Raw genomic sequence first — 21,703 nt, 5'->3', positions numbered from 1 at the left:
CATGCGGCTTATTCTCCAGACTTGGCTCCGTCCGATTATCACCTGTTCGCATCGCTAGGACACGCTCTCGCTAACCAACGCTTCGATTCGTATGAAAATGTGGAAAAATGGCTAGATAACTGGTTCGCTTCAAAAGATGAAAAGTTTTTTTGGCACGGCATTCATAAACTGCCAGAGAGGTGGGAAAAATGTGTTCAAAACAGTGGAAATTATTTTGAATAAAGTATTATTTATCACTTTCGAACAACAGACGTCTTATTTGTATAAAAAAATTCCGGTTTCATACTTCTACACCTGGTAATCCACCCCTCGAACCTTCGGCTACCGGTTGCTCGTTACGTTGACTTTTACTCCCCGAGTTTTATCGGCTTGTATCGAGCACACAGAGGAGAAGCAGACAGAGGAGGATCGGAGATCGAGGGCAAAAGTATATAATGATTTGGTAAGGGACGAGCAACCACCGCGATCACGTGCACGCGCAGTAACAGCAACGGTAACGGTTAGCACGCGCGCAAATATTTCATTGTTGGGCGCACAAGAGAGCAGAGAGCAGAGGGCAGAGAGAGAGAGTGAAAGAGAAAGAGAGAAGCTCTCAGAGAAAATCCAAAATCAACGCGGCAGTTCTTTACGTAAACGCGTATAATGTAGTGTCTCGCAGCGAGCAAACGCGCGTAAGCGCGACACGCGCGCGAAGTGCATAAACTTCCTGGCGCAAAAGCGAAGCTAGAAAACCGTGCAAGTTGCGGTGGCGAATGCGATATAAAACGCCTTTGTCTTGCAAAAACCCGCAGACGTATATCATGCAAGCCCAGGCCGCGGGCATTGTTTTACTCTCGCATAATTACTGCGAGTCACGTTTTAAAGTTGAATTTCACCTAAATAAAGCTTAATATTATTATCGCGGCCACGGCCGAGGCGCTGCCTGCCATTATGAGCCGGTTACACTCTCAAATATCGTTATACCGCATGATCGTTTTCGCGATATTAAGTGCGGAACCCGGTTTTTCCAGTGTTTTTTTTCGTGCAGTGTCGACCGCGGCCGGCGTTAATTAGATGCAAGGTGTGGACGTACCTCGCCCCGGGCTACCACGTGCTTTTGACGTTAACTTCGTGATACCTTTGCTCGTTAACGACGATGATGTATGTTGGGGCCGTTTAAAACTCCGCTGAAACGTCGCGCATTCCCCAAAGCGCAACTCGAAAATATTTCGGACTTCGCAGTGGGAAATTTAACGAGCGGCTTTATCGCGCCCCGGAATATCTTGCCGGCGTTCGCGGATATACACCGAGCCGATTACAAAGATGAAACGGGACGATACGACACTTCAACGTGTCCCGGAGCGCGCTGGCTTTTCTCTCGCGGAATCGTCGGTAAGTCAGACGGACAGATAAGAACGATATCTTCGAGTGCGCGGAAAACATTTACGCATTCGCGCGGACATTTTTCACATTCGTGTTTGCGTTACTCAATCGCTGAACAGATATTAATCCCATTAAATTCCGCACAAAAATACAACAATTTTTCACTGAACATCCGAAAGTACTCGCGCGCGCAGCTATCGACAAAGTCTTTGAGCCCAGAGGAAAAATGACACCATTCTCCCAGCCTGTAAAATAAATCCATGGGCATTAAAAAATTCATCCGCCCGCGTATTTCCAGCGAGTATCGCGCCGAGCGACGCTGGCACACTCAATTTCCCGCCTTGTGTTCGATACGTTCCGCTTTCCCGCAAGAGGCGACGTATTCGTACGTCACGCCCGAAATAAACGTCAGTTATCGACAATGATCCGACGTTACGCGTGTGGACTACCGTCCGTTGCCTACGTACCATTTCACGTCACCACTGTGTAACGGCGCTGATAGCACCGTAATTCCGCGTTATGCGTTTAACGCGCGCGTCGCGGAGCGCCGGGACGAGAGGAACGGACGAAAAAGGAAAATAAAATGCGAAAGGAGAAAAAAAGGGAAAAATTAGACACTGCTCCGTTCGTAGACACGGTCGCGGCAAATTTGTTTATCGGCATGTGAGAGCGCCGGGGCATTAATACACGGGGGCGACAGCGATAACCATTCTCAATATCCATAATTATTATCAGCGGCAGGCGATGTTGGCAGCCCCGGCGCACCACGTGACTCGTTCCCGTCGAAATAAAATGACAACGTTCATTTGCAAATGCGCGAAAGTGCATTATTTTTATTGGGTTTGTTAGTAGCCGTTTCCGTCGATGTGGCCCGGCTACTCGTTTACGCGGATTCGTGCGTGCGTGTGCGTGTATGTGTTTGTGTGTGCGCGCTTCGTCGGACGGCGAAATGTATGGTGCGAACCCCGGCTAAAGGGGGTGCGACAGTTTCATCAGGAGAATAATACGGACGTCGATGGGGATCCCTTTTTCGGTATTGCGCGATGGAAAAATTACGCGCCGCTATCTGGCAACGGCATGCTCGCGATCTCGCTCGGACCGAAACGCCGATAAGCCGATGTCTATTGCGCTGTGAGGAGTGTTTTTATAAATGGGAAGGTCTCAAGTCGAAATTTTAGTCCTACTTTCAGTCTGAACTTTCTAACATCTGTGTATTTTGAAGGATCAATGAATATTTAACACACGTGGAAACTAAAGTCTTACTTGATGTCTCCAAGATTAGTATTAAAAAGATGACATATTTGAAAACTTTACCGATAAAATATTGACTTTTTTCTACAAAATTTACATCGTATTTGTTGTATATAATTAAAAATATTTTTACACAATAAAAGTACGGGTATAAATTTGAGTATTATTTAATATGTGATGAAAGCGATAAAAAATTTTTAAATTAACATCTGGACCTATCATAGTATAAATATTTACTTGATGCAAAAGTTTGGGAACTTGTATGTACCGTACATCTGCTCCGCTAACGAAAATTTCGAGAAACATCTTTACAATCGAATTTCGAAACACGGAAATATATTAAAATTTTGTAGAAAAATTTCTACGTACGCGTGATTATGTTTCCTGCTGGCATGGTAAAATAGAGCAACACACATTTATATAAAATCTATATATACAAGAAAATATATAAAAAAAATAGTATAATCATGATAGTGATATTTTTGCTCTACGTTGCCGATATTTTTGGAGTTTGGAAAATAATTAATTTTAATTTTCGGAAATTTACGGGAAATATAGCACCTTGCAACTAAAGTCCTTTTTTCGGATGTTAAAATATATATATAGCATCAAAAATCTATATAGGATATCTATATAGGATTTATATCTATAAGGATATGTGCCAACATATTAATGCTCGTCGAGCACGTTGAGTTCACCGATCGGAAGCGAAGATAAGGAGCGCGATCTGTCTCTTTACAACGTGTAAGAAAATTCGACCAATAAGACCACCTCTTAATAGGATATAAGACGCGAATGTGGTGCGACCGAGTAAGTCTGGCATTAGCGTATTAGCGACATTTGTAATAATAACAGTTTTAGCAACGCAATCAGCTTTTCGCAGTTCTTTCTGTATGCGATTAAAAAACAACATTCATATTAGAGATAAATAACGATGAAACTGGATTGCGACTTTAGAGTCATAGTGGGCAGTAAAGAATTAAGAATAAGGTTATTTTATATTTTTTGGATATAGTTATATTACTTGAAATCCGTGAGATTTTCAGATATAAATGCCACATGTATTGTGATTCAACTAAAAACTTAGGTCTAATTTTGAATAAACATTTTGGTATCTCAGTATGAGACAAGTTTCAAGTGATTATTAATACAAGCCTTAATAATAGAAAACACACAAAATGTCATTTGTAGGTTCTAAAAAGAGATGATCTTTCGGTAGAGTTAGTAGATTAAATAGAATCAAGAGAAGTTGACTTCAGAGTAGGCGATAAATGGAATATTAAAATAGAAAGTAGGATCCAAATTTCGATTTTAGTTCCTTCAGCGCTCGCGCACAAGGAGAAGCATTGTCATTTGGCACAATTGTGCCGTTTTGTTGAAAATTCGTCGAGAACGGTGATGAACGCGACGAAGAACGCGAAACACGTAGCGAAACGTAAAAATAAACGTAAACGTTACAGAAAAAAAATGTTTGGTAAATAATTCGAGATAAAGTTACGGGCGTACGTGACGTTAATTGACTTGGGAATATAAATATCGCATATAATTTTGCAGTAACGCAATATTTACCGATATAATAATTACGGATAATAAGTAACAATTTCCGCTTCCCGTAACGGCAAATAAAACATCCATCTCGTATACCCCCTCTATTATTTTTCGCCATCCTCGCCGTTCAAATCGCTAATTGAACTCGTCTCGTTACAACTTTCTCGCGGCACAATCCAATAATGCAACATCCATTTCCGTAACGCTAATCACGGCAATTTCGCCCGGCAATGGGTGAGATCGTCGTACCTGCAGTTCTTTGATGTAATTAAAAATTCGCGCAATAGTCGGATTCTCCTCCAGTCCGCGGATCATGCGGAATAATGCGCAAAGGGTGAAAATAGAATCAAAGGAGCTATAAAGCTACAAAGAACTCGGAACATGCACACTTTATCGCAAGCGATAAGCGTTTCTTCGAAATTCAGGACATCTCTCCACCACGAGAAAGATAAAAATAACAAGTTTTCGGTCAGTTAAGAAAACAAGGGAAAGGTTATCTATTCGTCCATCGCTCTCCGGAACATTACTTCACCAATAATACCAGCTGAAAGCTTTGGTAATAGTTTGTAAAAGGCCTCGTCCTAACAAAAAAACCGCGAATTGATTCCGATAGACGGCGTGCGTGCCAAGTGTGACACATTTTCTGAAGTGTAGGATTAGAATCGCCGTTAGCGTGATGGAGAGGAAGTATAAGAGGGGGAAGCGCGCGGAAAAAAAGGTTCCGCCGGCAAACTGGAAATCGGCCGACCACTTTTCGACCGCGGTATGCAAATCGGGCACGCGGTAACGCGCCGACGATTATATCTGGCACGCGTGCAACCAAACCGTCGTCCGCGGAAAAAAGAGCTGCAAGGAGACAAAAAGTACGGGCATATGGAGGGGTGGAATACGGTGGCGGCGGCGGTGGCGGCGGCGGTGGTAGCGAACCGCGGTGGAAAAAGTCGCGGACGGTGAACGTTGTAAAAATCCGGGGGGCCCCACCAATCGGGCGCATTGTGTCCACCCGGCGAACAATACCGTCGCTGCTCGAGCGACTGACGCATTTTCGCGCGAATTGGGCGGCATTGTTGGATTTTTCAAATTGTATTTTTAACCGGTGCCGGTGTCGACGCGAGGATAAAAATTGCCTGTCGTCGGGCGCGTCCTTCGCGTACCTACACCGCCCCTTCATCGCCCCTTGCGTTCTACAGCCCTTCGGTCCTTTTTTCGTGGACGTGCGTGGCTGCGGGTCGCCGCCGTGACGGATAAAGGGATGCTCTTTCGAAGCGCGAAATGCAACTCGCGAAGCTGCGGGCAAATCGACCGTCGTGTATTGCATGAGTTTACGACGGTGAGACGCGGGCGATAGGTGCGACACGGTGAAAAAAAATGACGGTGCGATAGTGTCGTCTTTGCTGACATCGTAGAATGAAGGGGATGGGAAACGACGAGAGAGGAGCAGAGTATTTAGCGCGATATACGTGATATGTGTCGCACAAATTACGTCACTTGGCTCAACAGAGGGGAACAAGTAATTCGAAAAGGCGCGATCGGAGGAGTTTTGCGGTAAACGCACCCGTCCAAATGCTCGAGCGGCTTCGAGGAAAGGGAGGTGACCCCCTCCCCCCTTCCTCCAACAAGGAAAGTACCGCTTGTCTGGTTGAGTGACAATCAAAGGCTACAGCAGTGCGCACCCTCGTTCCTCGATACAAGGAGCCGAGGTACAGTCGCTTGTCTGCAGCGGGCATTCCTAGTACAGTAATCTTATTAAATTTACATATTAATCAACGGATTTTAATTATCCCCAACCCCCGCTGAGCCTCGACGAAGGAAGGGAGAGCCGAGAGCGGAGGAGAAGAACGGCGTTGGAAGAGAGACGACGCGAGAAGAAGAGAGATCGCGACAGGAGGATAGAACGAGGTGGATCGGCAAAGTGCGTTCGAGCGAGAGAGAGAGGTGTAGAGTCGAAGGGAGAGAATGAAAGAGAAGAGAGGGAGAAACAGAGACGGAGAGAAGAGGAGGGAGCGGAGAGAGAGAGAAAGAGAGAGAGAGAGAGAGAGGGAGAGAGAGAGAGACAGCTCCACCCTTGCGCGGCGGTGGCGGTAGCGGTGGCGGAGACCGAGCCAGCTCTCGTAATTTACATTAATCCAATAATTGCATGGAGGTTTCCTAATTAGAAATTCAAATGAGGTGGTGGCAGGCAGGCACAGGCGGGCAGGGCTACCAACTCAGCAGTGGGAGAACACCATCGCCACCGAGCAAAGTCCGTGCACATCGGGCGATCGTACGTCGACTGGCCCTGGCCTAACACGAGTCCGAGTAATGCCAGGGTGGGCGTCAAAAGCTACCAGAATCCTCGAAATTTGGACCGCCGTGCTCGTGTAACCTATACCTACACCCGGCTACGGTCACACATCAAACAGCGAGAGGCGAGCGCACTTCCAGCGCGTTGCCACCTATCCTGTCTCTCTCTTGGTCGGAGAGAATACCGAAGTAATATATCTCTCCGCGCGGGAAAACGTGATTTAATATGTATACGTTTAATCGCTTTTCGTCACTCGTCGTGCGCCAAAACGTTTTGCCCGTACGCAATATTAACGTCGCTACGCTAATTTCAAGTGTCGCATCGCGGTGGTGATGAAGAATCGCGACTTCTAATCACGTCTTCGTGCGTGCAAGAGAGAGAGAGAGAGAGAGAGAGAAAATCGACTTTTCGATTCGCGCCAAAGTCGAGACAATCGGCGCGAATGTGTCCTCTTGGAAAAAATTTCCCAGCGAACTCTTCGGCGAAGATTCAAGCCCGTCGACGAGCGAGAGCAATTTCAGCGCAATATAACGTTGTCCATTGGTACGTCCCGGTGCGTGTGGTCCTTTTGTTGTCCCCGGAGGGTTCCCTCGGCAAACGTAACACGTCCCTAATATCGTCACAGGTCCGTCCCTCAGTCGTCACCCAGGGCATATCGTAGCGCACGGTCGAACCCGTCGCCCTGATAGTCCCAACGTGACCGATTAACGAAGGTGTCGACCTGTGAGCCGATGTCGTATCATTTTCACGAACCGACCAGCCGGCGTCGCGCGACAGAGTTTAGAGACGATCGCTGAGATATTCACGGCCGATAAATAAGCCTTTGCTCTTTCGGCCAGAGAGAGAGAGAGAGAGAGAGAGAGAGAGAGAGAGAGAGAGAGAGAGAGTAAGTTTTGGGGGGAGGGAATTCTCCGCGGCGTCCTGCGACTCCGATTTCGCCCTTCCGCGTTCGCTCTTGAGAATATGCGCACAAACTCCCTGAAGATTTAATATCCGACGCCGTTATCGCCGTAGTCGCGGGATTTTGATTATAAATGTTAAGTAGCTCGGAGAAATTAAGCGGTATATAAAGTCGCCGCGACCGGGGCAATCCGCGCTGTAAATTAATTGAAAAATAAAATTCCGCTACACTTCTGGAATTTAATTAAAGGCGGCTCTTTGAATGTTCAATTTTAAACGGTGTCCTATAATTGAGTTTCAGATAAAGAGTTCGCGTTCCCGCGCGAAGGGAAGAAAATTACTTGCGCCAATAAGACATCGCTAATACGTCATTAACGTAACGCACCAATTTTTATCTGTCGCGACGCGCGCGCAGCCTTATCTTGCCGGACGGCGTTTTCCACCCTTACGATCTTGGATAGCAGAATTCCAGGTCATCGACGAAATCGTCGACTATTCCCGTTGCAGCGGGTCAACCGAGTTTCGTCGAAGGAACTCCGCGTGCAATTATGATAATGGCGACCGTAGTCGAAGCACCTAACCCGGGCTAACTCCGTACGTTAGTTCTGGTAGTTCAGATATCGTCTGTGTTTAAACAGCTAGGCGGTGCTGCGGCAACCGTCGTCGCGAAAGGGGTGAGACCGAGGGGGGTTCCACCGCTGGTGGAAGAAGGAGGCGAAAGGGGGGAGGGTAGTGGGGAGGAGGAGGAGGAGGAGGAGGAGGAGGTCGACGACGACGACGAAGGGGATGGAGAGAGAGAGAGGGGGTGAGAGGCGAATCTGGATGGCGGGGTATGAGGCTACGACGGCAAATCTACATAATATAACCAACTATTGTTCAAATAGACGGCGCTCCGCAGATTCAATTACCATTGTGATACAATTAATGTTGGGAATTTCATCAATTCGAGTGCCGGGCACGGCTCTTACATATGCATAGGAGAATCGAACGTAGCGCGGATCTCGCATTCGAAGAAAGTCGATGACAAATATTATACGAGCCGGTCGGTACCTAATCAAGTCCAACGATCCCTATGTCGTTACGAGTGTCGTGTCGTGCGACGCGCTCGAAAATACGATCGCAATAATTAACACGCTCGATCTGTTATATGCAATGCGTTATTTCGATCTGTTATATGCAATGCGTTATTTCGATCGTAAATAGTTGCCGCGGCGGTGGCCCGCGATAAATGCGTGCGAGGATATCGATTCCACGGAATGAATGTCTTATCGAGCGAGCACACCGGCAATCTTCTTATCGACCACTGTCGAGAAAGAGGCTAAAAGCGCGCGCATTTCGAAGGATCCGAGCGAAGCGCGCTCGAGTTCCCCGCGTGGCCGACCGTAGAGGGATAGGATAGCGCGTGTGGGCGGATAAATCGGTTAAATAATTTGCACGGGTGCGCGTAACAATTTTGTCGCAGCCGGAACGCAGCGGAGTGGGTGCCCGTGATGGGCGGGCGCATCATCGCGCCACATTAATCGCTGATCTCGTTCACCGAATGAAGCGGTATATCGAAATTAAACGCGAACCGGCCGCTTAGCCGGTCGAATATACACCCGCCGCTACCGTCGACTGGATGAGAGCCACTGGCTCGCGTGCGGCGATCCATATAAATTCTAATTCCGCAATCAGCGGCATCCAAGATAGTTCTAGGCCGATCCTAGCCCACTAATTCCAACTACCTACCCGCGCCCTACCTTCTTATATTTACCCGACAGTTCATAATAGCCATAATCAACGGTTATACCAATCCCACGATAATAATTACCGAACCTGAAACTTTCACCGATGCGGCCACCGTGTGCGAGCGGCCGTGTGTCTCGTGCGGATAATTCCCCGCACATGCGTTGCCGCCCCCGGCCTCCGAGTGATTAAATTTCCTTTCCGCGCGGCAAGGAGATAGATTCGGGGAGTCGCGCGGCACTGGCCAAGAAAATCCGTAGAGTTCGCGCAAAGCTGACCGATCGACCTGCACCACACTTGCGCACCCCGCGCTGTGCACTTTGATTCGGATCACACTGTATTATTCATACGTCGGCGAAATGCGTGACCGCAAAGTATACAACTCGTAACAAGTCGGGGCGGCGAGGGTCGTTAATAATATCACTGAGATAACGAGCTCGTAAATAAGCGCGCGAATATGTATAGCACGGTCATGCATTCTCAACTTTCTCAAATTGGCCCCCGGTCGCCATCGCGCGGATCAAGATCAACGCGATCGTGATCTTGACGTCGCAACAATCTAATTTCCTTCTTCTGCCTACAGTGTATCGATCTTTACGATAATTAACTTGCGCGTGCGCAAGACAAATAAAAGCGATCTCCTTGTCGGGGAGGGATCCTACAAAACATTATCGCGTATAATCGTCTACCGATACCGCCGAGTCATTGTTACATTCTGGGATCGCGACTGTGCGTGTATGTGTGGATGGGTAGGTGCGTGTATCAGTGTGTGTAATCAGATCGATGTAGAATACGTAAGTTCGCGGAATAATTCGCGCGTGTAGATACGGATCCCGATGGAAGGACCTTGAATTATCGAAAATAGGTTGGGTCGATCCGAGTCGAAGCCAGGCAAGTTTACCACGGCTAAGGCGAACGGCGGAGAGTCGAGGGGAGCAATTTTCGTCGGCCCCTTCGCCGCTCTGCACCCTTCTCGTCTCCTAGAATAATCGATCGTATAATTATCGTGATGTACCTGCTAATGCCGCGAAAATCAGCCCCTCGCAGCGTCCGCCGAGCAGACGGCGGGTTAAGCGTCGGTAGTAGGAGCACATGGTAATTATATCACCGCCTAATGGATATAGTTAATTGCTAATTATGAGGCCTGCCAAATGATCGATAGTACCGTGAGGCTTCGCGGCCCCTGATCGTTCGTTGGAAACGACAGGGTGGCGGCGAGAAATTGCCAAGAGTGTCGTCCTGGCCGATGCCGAGCGACCCTGCCGATGTCTCCGCTCTTACACGCACAAAATTCGCGCCCATCGTTCAGCAGAGACCGCGAGAACAGTCGTTACTTCAGCGGATTCCCGTTTTCGCGCCGAGTCCAAAATATTAGTCCTTTCGACTCGAGCTTTCTGACGTCTATATATTCTATATATTCTGAATATTCTGAATATTCTATATATTCTGAAGAATCAATGTTTCTTACAAATGTGGAAACTGAAATCCAATTTAGAACCGCTAAATTCCAGAAAATACATAAAATATCAATTATAGATTTTAAGAAGAACGTCTCGTTAAAGCTAGTAGGTTAAATGGAATCAAAAGAGGTTAATGTAAGAATACTAAGTGCTTCAGAATACTAAAGTGAACATCAAATGGAACATTGAGGTCGTAAGTAAGATCAAAATTCATATTTTCAATTCGAAATGTCAGCTCTACTCTTTTGACCTGAATTTTTTAACACCTCTATATTCTGAAAAAGATCAATGTATTAATACATATGGAAACTAAAGTCATACTTAATGTCATTAAGTCATACTCTAAATAACAAGAAATACTACCTATAAGTCTTAAAAAAAGATCTGTCAGTAAAGTTAGTAATTTAAATAAAATCAAAGGAGATCGATGTAGACTTCAAAGTATCAAAGTAGGTGTTAAATAGAATATTGAGATTGAAAGCAGTATCAAAATTTCAGCTCGAAAATATTCCAACGATCGGAATTGCCTGACGAAATAATTAAATGTCGAAAACTCGGCGTTGTAACAAGTTTATGTCGTACGACGATTGAACGTCTTCTACGAGACACGCGCTCGTCTGTCCTCGATTCTTCGGTATTCACGAACGAATTTATCGACAGACAGAATACAATCGAGCTACTTCCAAATATCAAAGCGCTCTTCTACGATCAAATCATCCTTCGCTAGAAACAATTGTAATCTTTTACACCAAATGGAAAATGAGGGAGCTAAAGGCACAATTGTTCTCGAGTTTGTGGCACGCGAGTACCCTCGGCGGCAGGTACTGGCACCGACGAACAGTGCTGGTGACACGAAATCGCGTACACACATACACAAAACTGCTTGCCTCTCCTTGCCTCCCTCCTCATTCCTTCCTCCATCGCGTTTCCTTGGAAGGTCGCTTCGCTGGATACGCGGTAATTAGATATCGTGCAGGCGAGAAATTAAAAGTGAAACACATAGCTGCGCGCAAAGGTGAGCGCGCCTGTGCCTTTAAGGCGTCGCGTTTCGCAGAATCGCGTGCGCGGACTGCAAAGTAAGCCGCCGCGACGCCGACTAGGTGCAAACGTCAAAGAGCGGAATAATGTTAGCCCGTTCTAAGAGGGACTTTATTAGATCGGTCCGCAGTCACGCCGTTCACGTAAAATCCCGGCGTAAAGTGTCACGCGCGCCTATTCGAGCCGCTTTTGCCGGCAGGTGCAGAAATCCGCTGAAAAGGTTCGACGAGGGCGGAAAACGGGCGCGTGCTTCGTGGAAAGTGTTGGGGACGATGGAATTTCTGGAGGTTGCCAAAAATCAAAGAGATGGAAATTAACTCGTCTGGGAGACATGACGAGAGAAAGAGAGTGAGAGAGAGGGGAAGAGAGAGAAAGAACGAGAAAGCGGAGATGGCGCGAAAGAGAGCGAGAGAGGTGGGGAGATAACCGACTGTGAGATTAGCTAACGAGATTCCGAGTCCTCTAGAACCGCAACCTAAAGACAATTATATAAGCGGTGGGTGTCAAATGCTGCCTGGTGATATAATTAAAGTGTACTTAATCTTACGTACGACGTCTTGCGTCGTAGCCACCCAAAATTTGCTAGTTTGCGCGAACGGTGGGACTAACGAGATTCCGTTTTACTCGAGGTTAAACGGAAAGAATTATACGGAAAAAGCGATGAAAGAGAGCACGATCGATGAGTGTTAACGGCTAAAAATGCTTGAATGTTTTGTATTGGTACGAATTGGTACGTTTTGGTACGAATTGTACCAAAACTGCCAATCATTGGTACACGTGTGAATCATGTAATATATTCAATGATGTAACTCGATATGAAATATCAAAGGATCTATGATATATAATAAAAAATGAAGAACAAAGGATTTATAAAAGCTGTGTGCTAAATAACTTATTATGATACAATTTACTATAATTTTCAATAGCTTGACTTGCATGAGACCACTCGAGTCGAAATTTTGGCCTTATGTTAAACCTTGAATTTTACAACACAGTAAGAGATAAGTTAGCAAAGTAGGTTTAATTCTAATGATACTATTTACTCCTATTTTGACTTTAATATATTCGGAATTTCTCTTTTCACTTTTTTTCAGCGTCAAAAAAAGTGTTGAATGGAATAGTGAGGTTGAAAGTAGAATCAAAATTTCAAATCGGACAGAGACCACAGAGACGTTTTATTCTTCAACGACCAAATATTATGATCCTTACTTTAAACTTTCCTTTGTTGATAAAGTGTTTCTAAATGTAGCTTATGAGCCTTTTAATTAGCCAGTGACTTTCAGTCAGCCAATGTATCTAACGTGTAATTCACACTGAAGAGGATCCAAAGCGGAACCGAAACGTTTGTGTTATTAATGTAAAGGTGGTAGATTTTAGAAAAATAATTGTTTATAAAGTTATTTAGCGCACTAAATTCTAATGTACAGCTCTTATAGGCCCTCCATTCTTTTTAATGATGTAATATGGTGTGTTTATATTAATGTGAAAAAATGTGATTCGGTAAAGATCGATTTTTCAATAGTAAGTTTAAATTCATATTTAAATTTTGTTCTAACAATTATTTGGTACGTTTCAACAGTTTAAACTTAATTCTGAATTTACATTCTAAATGTGTGACTCATATAATGAAAATTACAGATATATTTAATTACTGCTTTAACGTTACATTTCGTCACTTTTCTCGCAATTTCATTTTTCAGGCAATTATCATATTCAGATAATTGTCATGTTCATATTCCGAAGATTTTCGAAAAATATTTTCTTATCAAGGAGAAGAGAACGTAATTGCTAGTCGCAGATTTTTCTAATTAGGCTTATAAAAAGATTAGAGATAATGTCTTGATATAAGTGGAGATTATATCAACAGATCGTGCAAAAACGATTTGTCATTGATGTCCCGTTACGATCTCGATGAGGGAAGAATTCTGCGCGAGCCTTTTTCTACGTAAACCATATCGGATAGCGCCTACTTACGTGCATATTCTTGGTTATTACCGCCGTGCGCGCGCGCGAGCACCGAGCACCGGGAATAATCGTCTTAGCAGAAAGCCACGAGCGTTGTAGTATCGTTGGAACATCTAGAATTATGCTCATTAACACCGAGGCATCTGCTAATGATCTTACTTGGCTCTCGGATTGTATAACTCAAGGACTCCGTAGAAATCGGTCGCCGCGAATAATAATACTTCCCGGAATAAAATTATTTCTTCCGCAAATTACGTGTGATTAAGTCCGTAAGTAATCTATCGAGTAATGCAATTATCATTTTTGCATAAACATGTTGAACCGTAATCACGCATATAATCCCACTTCTCAAATATTATTTCGCTAATGTTAATAATCTGATTTTCACGGAGGAAGGTTATGAAGCAACAGTGAGACAACAATGCGAATTCAATTCAAGAATACTATTTAGCATATTGTATATTTATAAAAAAAAATTCTATTTTTATACTGCACTCTATTTTCGTGTGTAAACGTATCATATTATTTTAATATCATAATGCTCGCACGCGTAGAGAAAAAAAACATCGTCCCGTTCGATTTGATTCGTGACTCGCAATCTTGTCCCGAAGAATTCGCTAAAAAAATTCCTTAGAACAATTCATACAATCTACATAAATTAAAGTCAACGATTTTAGTGAGCGCTCACCGCTTTAATCATTTTGTTTCCCTGTCTCTTTATCTCCCCGCGTTATGCACTCCTCTGCGTTTTATCTCCTCTCTCACGTCTCTCTCCTTCTCCATCATCGTGTCAAACGGGTCAAACGATAACATCGCGCGCTGCAAGAGAGAATACTGATCTAATCTATAATCTCAAATCATAATTTTTCTGCGCCTTATGTTACGGAAATGCGTTCAGCACGGCTGGCGTGCGTTCTTTCAATTATCACCCCATTATCATCGTCATCGTATTTTCATGACCGTCACCGTTATTAACGCTTCTTGTATTTTTCTCTCGCGACTTCAATAATAATGAATTTACTCGAAATGAAAACAATTCCCTAATAGTATACCAACCAAGCAGACGCGATAGCATTAACGGAATAAATATTCCCTCGACAAGATATAAATGGAAACGTAAAAAACATTGTCAATGCTTATATGACAAAAATACAAGTTTTAAATGAACGGATTGACGTAAAATGGAATTAACAGTCGAATAACAAAAATAACAGAAATATCAATAAAAAATAACAAGGTAGGTTCGTAGTATTGGAACGAGATAACAAGTGGAACAACGAGAGATAGAAAGAGAAGGGATAAAAGACAAAAAGACAAATAGAAAAAAGAGAAAGAGGGACGTGGGTGTAACGGCGTTTCGTGCTATTCGACTTGAGCTCGCGATTCTAAACGAAGGAGGGGAACTCTTTTACGAGAAGAAGCGTCAAGTACCGCGGTGGTCTCTGTGGATTAACGCACTCCCATGCATCTCTATTATGCCGGTTGGAGGCTTTGGCCGTCATCGTCACGCATTGTAGTCCGTCCACGAGATTGACCGGATTTACCAGAGCAATAATAATTTATTCCTCGACATCTCTCTCTCTCTCTCTCTCTCTCTCTCTCTCTTTCTCAATTTCTCTCTATCTATCTCTCTATCTCTTCATCTCTCTCTCCTTTCCACCTCTCGCGTCACCGACAAATGGCAAGTGGGATCTCTTAACATGTGTCGAGTGGTCGGTCGCGCTGATGATTTCTGGGAAGCTTCTTCACGGCGGCTGACTTGGTGCTGTCGGGGAAAACGTCGAGCCATAATTACCGCCAACGGCCACGATGGCACCGCGTTCAACGAAACCCGCATATCTAAATAACCGTTATCTGCCAACAAGAATGAGGAAGAATTTTCTGCGGATCGCGCGCTCGATTTCGCTCGCTTTCGATTCGACTTTATCCGCTCGCAAAAATGCACGAGCCCGACAAAAATGTTTCGCGAAAAACTCGGTCGTAGAAGAAAAGGTGCCACGACAGCAACGGGGGTGACATAGGCTAGCGCGAAGCACGCGGTCACAAGGAAGGAGAGAGAAAAAAAAAGGAACAACGACTGGAGCTCGACACTTCGTGCAGGACCGAGGCCACGGTCGGTTTAATTAAGTTGCGCGAGCTGGCAGAAGTTTCGTCGGGTTTGTTTCGAGGTGGGGGGAGAAGGAGAGAGACTGTGTTGTACAGCGACACAAATAAATTTTCCCGGAATGGCATTGTCTTTGAGGTCGACACATTTGCGGAATAATACTCGATAACTCGGGGGGGCCGAGGAGAAGTTATATTAGGACGGCTTAATTAACCCCCCACCCAATAGCTTTGCCCCACCAATCCCATCCGCCGTCTTTCCCCCTTTACAACCACCCTTCCTCCGTACCTCTCTTCCCGCTCACTCTCTCTCTCTCTCTTACACTTTCTGGCCCCTCTCTCCCTTTCTCGCTCTCGCGCTTTAGCTCCATCACCCTGTCTCTCTCTCTCTTTTCATCGCTCTGTTCGTCTCTCTGTCGCCATCCTCGTTCACGTAACCGTGCTCGACCCTTCTCCAGCACGATATAGATATCCGCTTCGACTCATTATGGATTCCTTATTACGGGAATAGATTAACGGATTAAATCTTAACCGACGACAGAGCAACGGCGACAGAGAGAGAGAGAGAGAGAGAGAGAGAGAGAGAGAGAGAGAGGGGAAAAGTGAGGCCGAGGCCGAACGTCGTCGTCCCTATAGACGCTCTATTATCGTCACCTTTTCTACAACTAGGAAAGCGGGTCAATAATCGCCTCGTAAAGAATCCCATTACTCTCAACGACGACGGCCATTTCACCCGAGTCATTTGCAATCATTAACATCCGTTTAAAGTTGGAGGCGCAACGCGGGGGCCGGCGTCTTCGTGAAGACGGGCGGGGTCCATCCCGCGCCTCGCAATCTCGCGTCCCTCGCAAAGCACGCGAAAATAAAGTTTCATTACGTTCCGTTTCCGAGTCGGCGGCGCCGCGCCGCGCCGCGATGCGGCGGTGGGAAATCAGGAAACGCCATGTTAAGATCCGGGCCGTTTAACTTCCGACGGAATTATCATCGTGTTTCGCGCTACGACCGATCTCGCAACAGCACGCCCGGTACTCTCAGTGTGTGCGCGCGAGCGGGGTACTTAATCGAAATAAATTTTACACGCCTGGTGGGCCGGCGAGCGAGGCACGCGACGTTCGCGTGAATTTTACGACAACCGAGGGAGTCTAATTCGGCTCAGCCGGAGATCGAGCCGAATCGATCGATCGTGGCGATTGACGATGGCACTCTCTCGACTTCGGCGAGAGTCTTTCCGTTGACCCCGTAACGCGGAACCGGTAATACGGAACGCTATTTATTCCCGAAGTTTCGAAGGCACGGGTGAGCCGAAAGCAGCTCACTTCGAGGTAATTACGAGGATTCGCCGTCTTTCTCGGTCGCGCTGGTGCGACCGAGCGTTGCCGTCTCTGTTTCTTCACCGGCGCAAAGTATACCTCGCTCTCGCTCCCGCCCGCCGATTCTATCGGGCATAATTACCTTTCGCTGTCCCTCTCGGATAATCATTGTAACACCTAAGCACCCTACCTAACCTACCGGAGCCTAGCCAGCGTTTCCAGCGTTATTCGCCATCGATCGACCGCTCTGACGACGATTTCCGTGCTACGACGTGGTCATTGCCGTACGACCAGATCGTTTCGCTAACGATCACGGTGTCACCGGGGGATTCCGGATTATCGCGCGAGTACAAGTGCGATAAAAATCGCGACGTTGCCTGGGCTATTGTTTCTTTTTTTGTTTTCCTTTTCTTCACCATCCCGTATCATCGAGCTAATGGAACTGATTCTCGTGCGTGATTTTAATTACCACGGATATCGATCTCGTGTAAATCAACGCATGGATTCTCGTTGTGCACAACGCACCTTTATCCTTATCGCGTGTATTTCATGTCGGAATACTGGCTGAATTTACGCCGTTAAGACTCGCGCTCTTAAAGTGAGAACACACGAAAACACGCGCGCGGCAGCAGAGATTTCTTACCGAGATTAGCCAATTCCGCGCCGTGACCGATTAGAAAGAAGCCCGTACTAAATCAATGGAAGATGGGAGTCTCGGCCGATTTAGCTAAAATGTTGATATGTTGCAACTTGTGGCACTTATGTAACATACATATTCATCACATAGAATGATGACATAAAAACACGAAAGAAATACGAAGAAAATGATCAAAATATGCTCAAAACAATCGTCATGTAAAATGTAATATGAAAATATGATTGTAACTTTCAGTAAATTAATCGTTGCATCAATATAATTAAAAGTTTACATTGTTCTATGATGTAAATTTAATGATGATAAAATTCAATACGCGCGGTATATTTGCCTCATACAGATAATTGACAAAATTGTAGAGATCTCTATCAGGTGATCGTCTCATGTCATAATAATCACGGAAGTTATCTGGGTTATACCTTATTAATAATTAAGACTCAATAACATCACCTTTTACAAAAGTATACAGGCAGATAACTGTTTGCCATCAACTTGATCAGGACCATGGGATAAATTTCTACTCGGAGGAAATATTGTAGCAAAATAATGGAGTTTTGTTCCCCGGGAAACATCAGCTGAAAAGTAAATGAATAAATTATTATAGTAAATTTGACGATCCACCCTGATATATACGATATAAACAATATTCAAGCAAATCACGATAATTTTGTAGTAAAAAGCCAATGCACGTAATATTTTTAAACAAAAATATGGTAATTTCGATCATAGTTCTATATGGTTCAAAAGAAAGATTAAAAAAATGCTGTTGCAATTTTCTCCAGGTAGACAGGTGACTCGGATCGCGAGGCGGCTGCTCGCGTATCGACATCGTGATTTTCCGTAATCGGACGATTAATGGTTACACGCAGGACACGCATCTGAAATCGCGCGCCTCTTTAAACGGTCTTTTTCACATCAATCGGTCGAGACGTATCTCGGCGGAATATCCGATACGACGTTAATATGCAGGATTCGCGTTTGACCCGACGCGACGCGGTGCGGCGCGGCGACCGTGGCGACGGCAGTGGTGGTGGTGGTGGCGGCGGCGGCGGCGGTAGCAGCGGCGGTGGAGGCGGCTGTGGCCGCCGATAAACGTTGCAATGTAGGATCGATGACTTTTCGTCTCGATCGCCGCGAACGAACGCGGCGGGTAGCAGTAGTACCGCCAGTGATGCACCGAAGTTTTATCGATCCGTATTCAATGAGGATACCGCGCGCAGCACGCGCGCGGGCGACGCATTAAATCATTGAAATTTATGCAGCCGGCCCGCGGTACGTGCAGTATCTTTCACTTTTCATTACGGGATCATTTGTCATGCGGCCGTAGATCTCTTATCACTCGGCGATCATAAACAACCACGCATAAATTCCAACTTTCGCGCATAACCTGACGCCGACCATCGAACCGGCGCCACCAAATTTATTACTTCAAAACGCATCGGGAATACGCTTGCCCTATATGACAAACTTCTGTTCCGTCTACGTGCGCGGCAGTCATCGCGGCGATACGGTCCGAGTCGAGTTTTATATCTGGACAGCTGTATCATCGATCGACGCGGCCGATCGACAACGACGACCCGTAAACCTTCTAGTCCCGCAAATTTATATCTTTCAGTCGCCGTTGCGAAATGTTCCACTTTGCAATTTGCGAAATTTTTTTTTCTGCTCATTTTTTAGATACCATACCGCTCTGTTACTTCGTGCGTCACGACACGCACCAAGTGCGACAACGTATCCCGTGAACCAAAATAGTCTTTTTAATTTGACGTGTTGTATTGGATACTTGGGCAGAATTTGCAATGAAAATTACGATAGAATTCTAATCGAAGAGTAGGTCGACATGCAATAATTTATTACCCATTCATTTCGTGTGGGCTATTTGAGTTTTGAGAACTGAAGTCTACTTTTACAAAATTTATTGTTTTTTAGCAAATTAGGTCGACATTCTGCAGCAATTGACTATCCTTCCATTTCATATGTGCTGTTTATATTTTAGAAATTAAAAGGGCTAGTAAAAAATTAGCTTTGTTTCTAGCGTAATTTCTAGCAAGATAGACTTTACTGACAGACTATTCCTCCATTACTGAAAACATAATAAAATTTAAAAGAATTTATATAAAATAAAAAAGCTACAATATTCTCTCCATGTGCACGACATGACAGTTGATTATTCGGTCAATTTGTCATTTCGATATTACATATTACATTGTATCGCGTTACGTCCAGATAAGATGGGTACGATTAAAAGGACTAATGAGTTCTGGCTGAGCATACGTTAAGGCTTTATTGAGGCTCAATGTACACGAAGCGGCAAGCTATCCTCGGAGGAGAAGAAGCGTGCTTGTGATCGCAATCGTCTGCGATAAAATGGGGATACAGTCGTTCGTTAATCACCGCGCGCGTATGAAAATGTTCATGATCGCGCCGATATGGTAGAGCCGCGACAAAAGGGTCGCGATGCGCCACTTGGAAACGTATCGTTCGCGTCCTTGAGAAGCTGAAGAAGGGAGAGGACCAGTTTCATAAAAAGGTTTAATGCTCCGGACGAATCAGCGTCGCGCGTTCGTTCACCCCGCGCGCCGCCGCATAATTATGTGTCTATGCTTTATGGCAACGACGTAACGAACGCGAGCGCGCGGGCACTGGGCTGCTTTCAGACACTGTAAATTAAAGTTGAGAAAGTGCGCTATGCGAGTAGTCATCGTGGAACGCGCGCGTTAATTAAAGCTCATTGTAATAAAGAGCACTTTTTATTCACTTTGCCTCGTTCAGCCAGCCAACCGGGCCTGGGCTGTGTGTGTGTGTGGGTGTGCGCGCGCGCGGGATATTTTTATGTTTAATTATATTACGCTTTACGAGTTCCTCTCCGGACTGTCTTCTTAGCGGCGTAAAACACTGACGACGCTCGAGTTTTAAACTTTAATTGTCGCCACGACTGCGCGGCTTATCCGCCAATAAAAGTGTCCGCCGGACGAATGCTTTCCTCAACGTCAACAGCCTTAACCGGAAACGAACAGAGGAGCTCGAGAGATCGCGCGGCTCAGCTACACAACTGCGAGACGTTCGGTTCTTCTCGACGACGAGAGACCGATCTTGGCGTTAAGAATTCAACGGTTCGGATGTATCCGCGTTCGCGTAAGCTGTTGATCTCCTTCCCCTTCTTCCCCTCCCCGTCTTGCTGTGTATCCTCGTTTCTCTCAGTTAGCATCTCCATCACCCCACTCTTCGCAACGTCGCCCTCCTACTCTCTCGATCTCGCTCGCTCCTGGCACCGAGAGATATCAATTAGCACTACGTCCCGGGGAATTAATCTCGGGAATTAATATCACGACGTTGCCAATTAATTTTCGTTAATTTCGAATCAGCAGTTTCCAGAACACCGCCAGTGCGGCTCCCTAACACAAATCCCTATCACCCGCTACGATAGGACAGAGCAAGACGACGAAAGTGAGCGAGGGAGGCAAGAGAGAGCAAGACAGAGAAGGAGGGGGGAGGTGGGTGATAGAGAGACACCAAGAAAGAACACGGGAGCGTGCACATGCGCGCGTGTGCGTGAGGCGCAAGTGTAGATGTAGGTGTACGGCTGAACGCAAGGGTGGAGGACGGACCCGATTTGGTAGCAACGTAGCACTTCCGCAAAAGTTTGTCGCACGAGCGAGCACCGCATCGGTCGGTTCTTGCCACGAGGTCGCGAACGAGCGCGGGGGTTGCTCTCCCCGCGTTTATCAAAACACACATTTAATTATGCCGCGTATCGCCGCGCGCACCTCCTGAAAGAGGAGGATACGCGGCCGCGGCGCTCTCTTGCTTATTCCAAGCTTAATTCACACCTGCAACCGTGACGGGACGGCTAGCGTCGCTTAAATTAAAGCGGCGAATAATAAAGGCGTCAGCTCCGCGCGCGGCCGTTTCCTTTTTATTTCTGTGCACGAGCGGCCGCAAGTCGCAGTCCATAGCGCAGCGAGCCTTTTGTTCTTTGTGTCTGAGAGAGAAACAGAAGGAGAGAAAGAGGAAGAAAGGGGGGAGAGAGAGAGGAAGAGAGAGAGAAAGAGAGAGAGAGAGAGAGAGAGAGAGAGAGAGAGAGAGAGAGAGAGAGAGAGAG

General features: G+C 45.8%; 1 protein-coding gene across 7 annotated transcripts in view; it reads right to left on the bottom strand.

Annotated features, from left to right (window-relative positions):
* Positions 1 to 21,703, bottom strand: part of LOC116854145 (POU domain, class 6, transcription factor 2) — a 158,176-nt gene that overhangs the window by 41,395 nt on the left and 95,078 nt on the right. The window contains exon 1 of one of the 7 annotated variants that reach the window (XM_032835775.1): positions 14,222 to 15,832. The exons of the other annotated variants lie outside the window; for them this stretch is intronic. Coding sequence (XP_032691666.1) covers positions 14,222 to 14,233 — 12 coding nt within the window. The 5' untranslated portion in view covers positions 14,234 to 15,832. Of the gene's footprint in view, positions 1 to 14,221; positions 15,833 to 21,703 lie in introns of those variants that run through there. 7 annotated transcript variants of the gene reach the window in all.

Source organism: Odontomachus brunneus, unplaced genomic scaffold (assembly GCF_010583005.1).
Source record: "Odontomachus brunneus isolate Ranch 3 - 2012 unplaced genomic scaffold, Obru_v1 Obru_scaffold_008, whole genome shotgun sequence".
NCBI classification, from domain to species: Eukaryota; Metazoa; Arthropoda; class Insecta; order Hymenoptera; family Formicidae; genus Odontomachus; species Odontomachus brunneus.
Note: the sequence above shows the minus strand (reverse complement) of the source record. Positions and strands in the feature narration are given on the sequence as shown.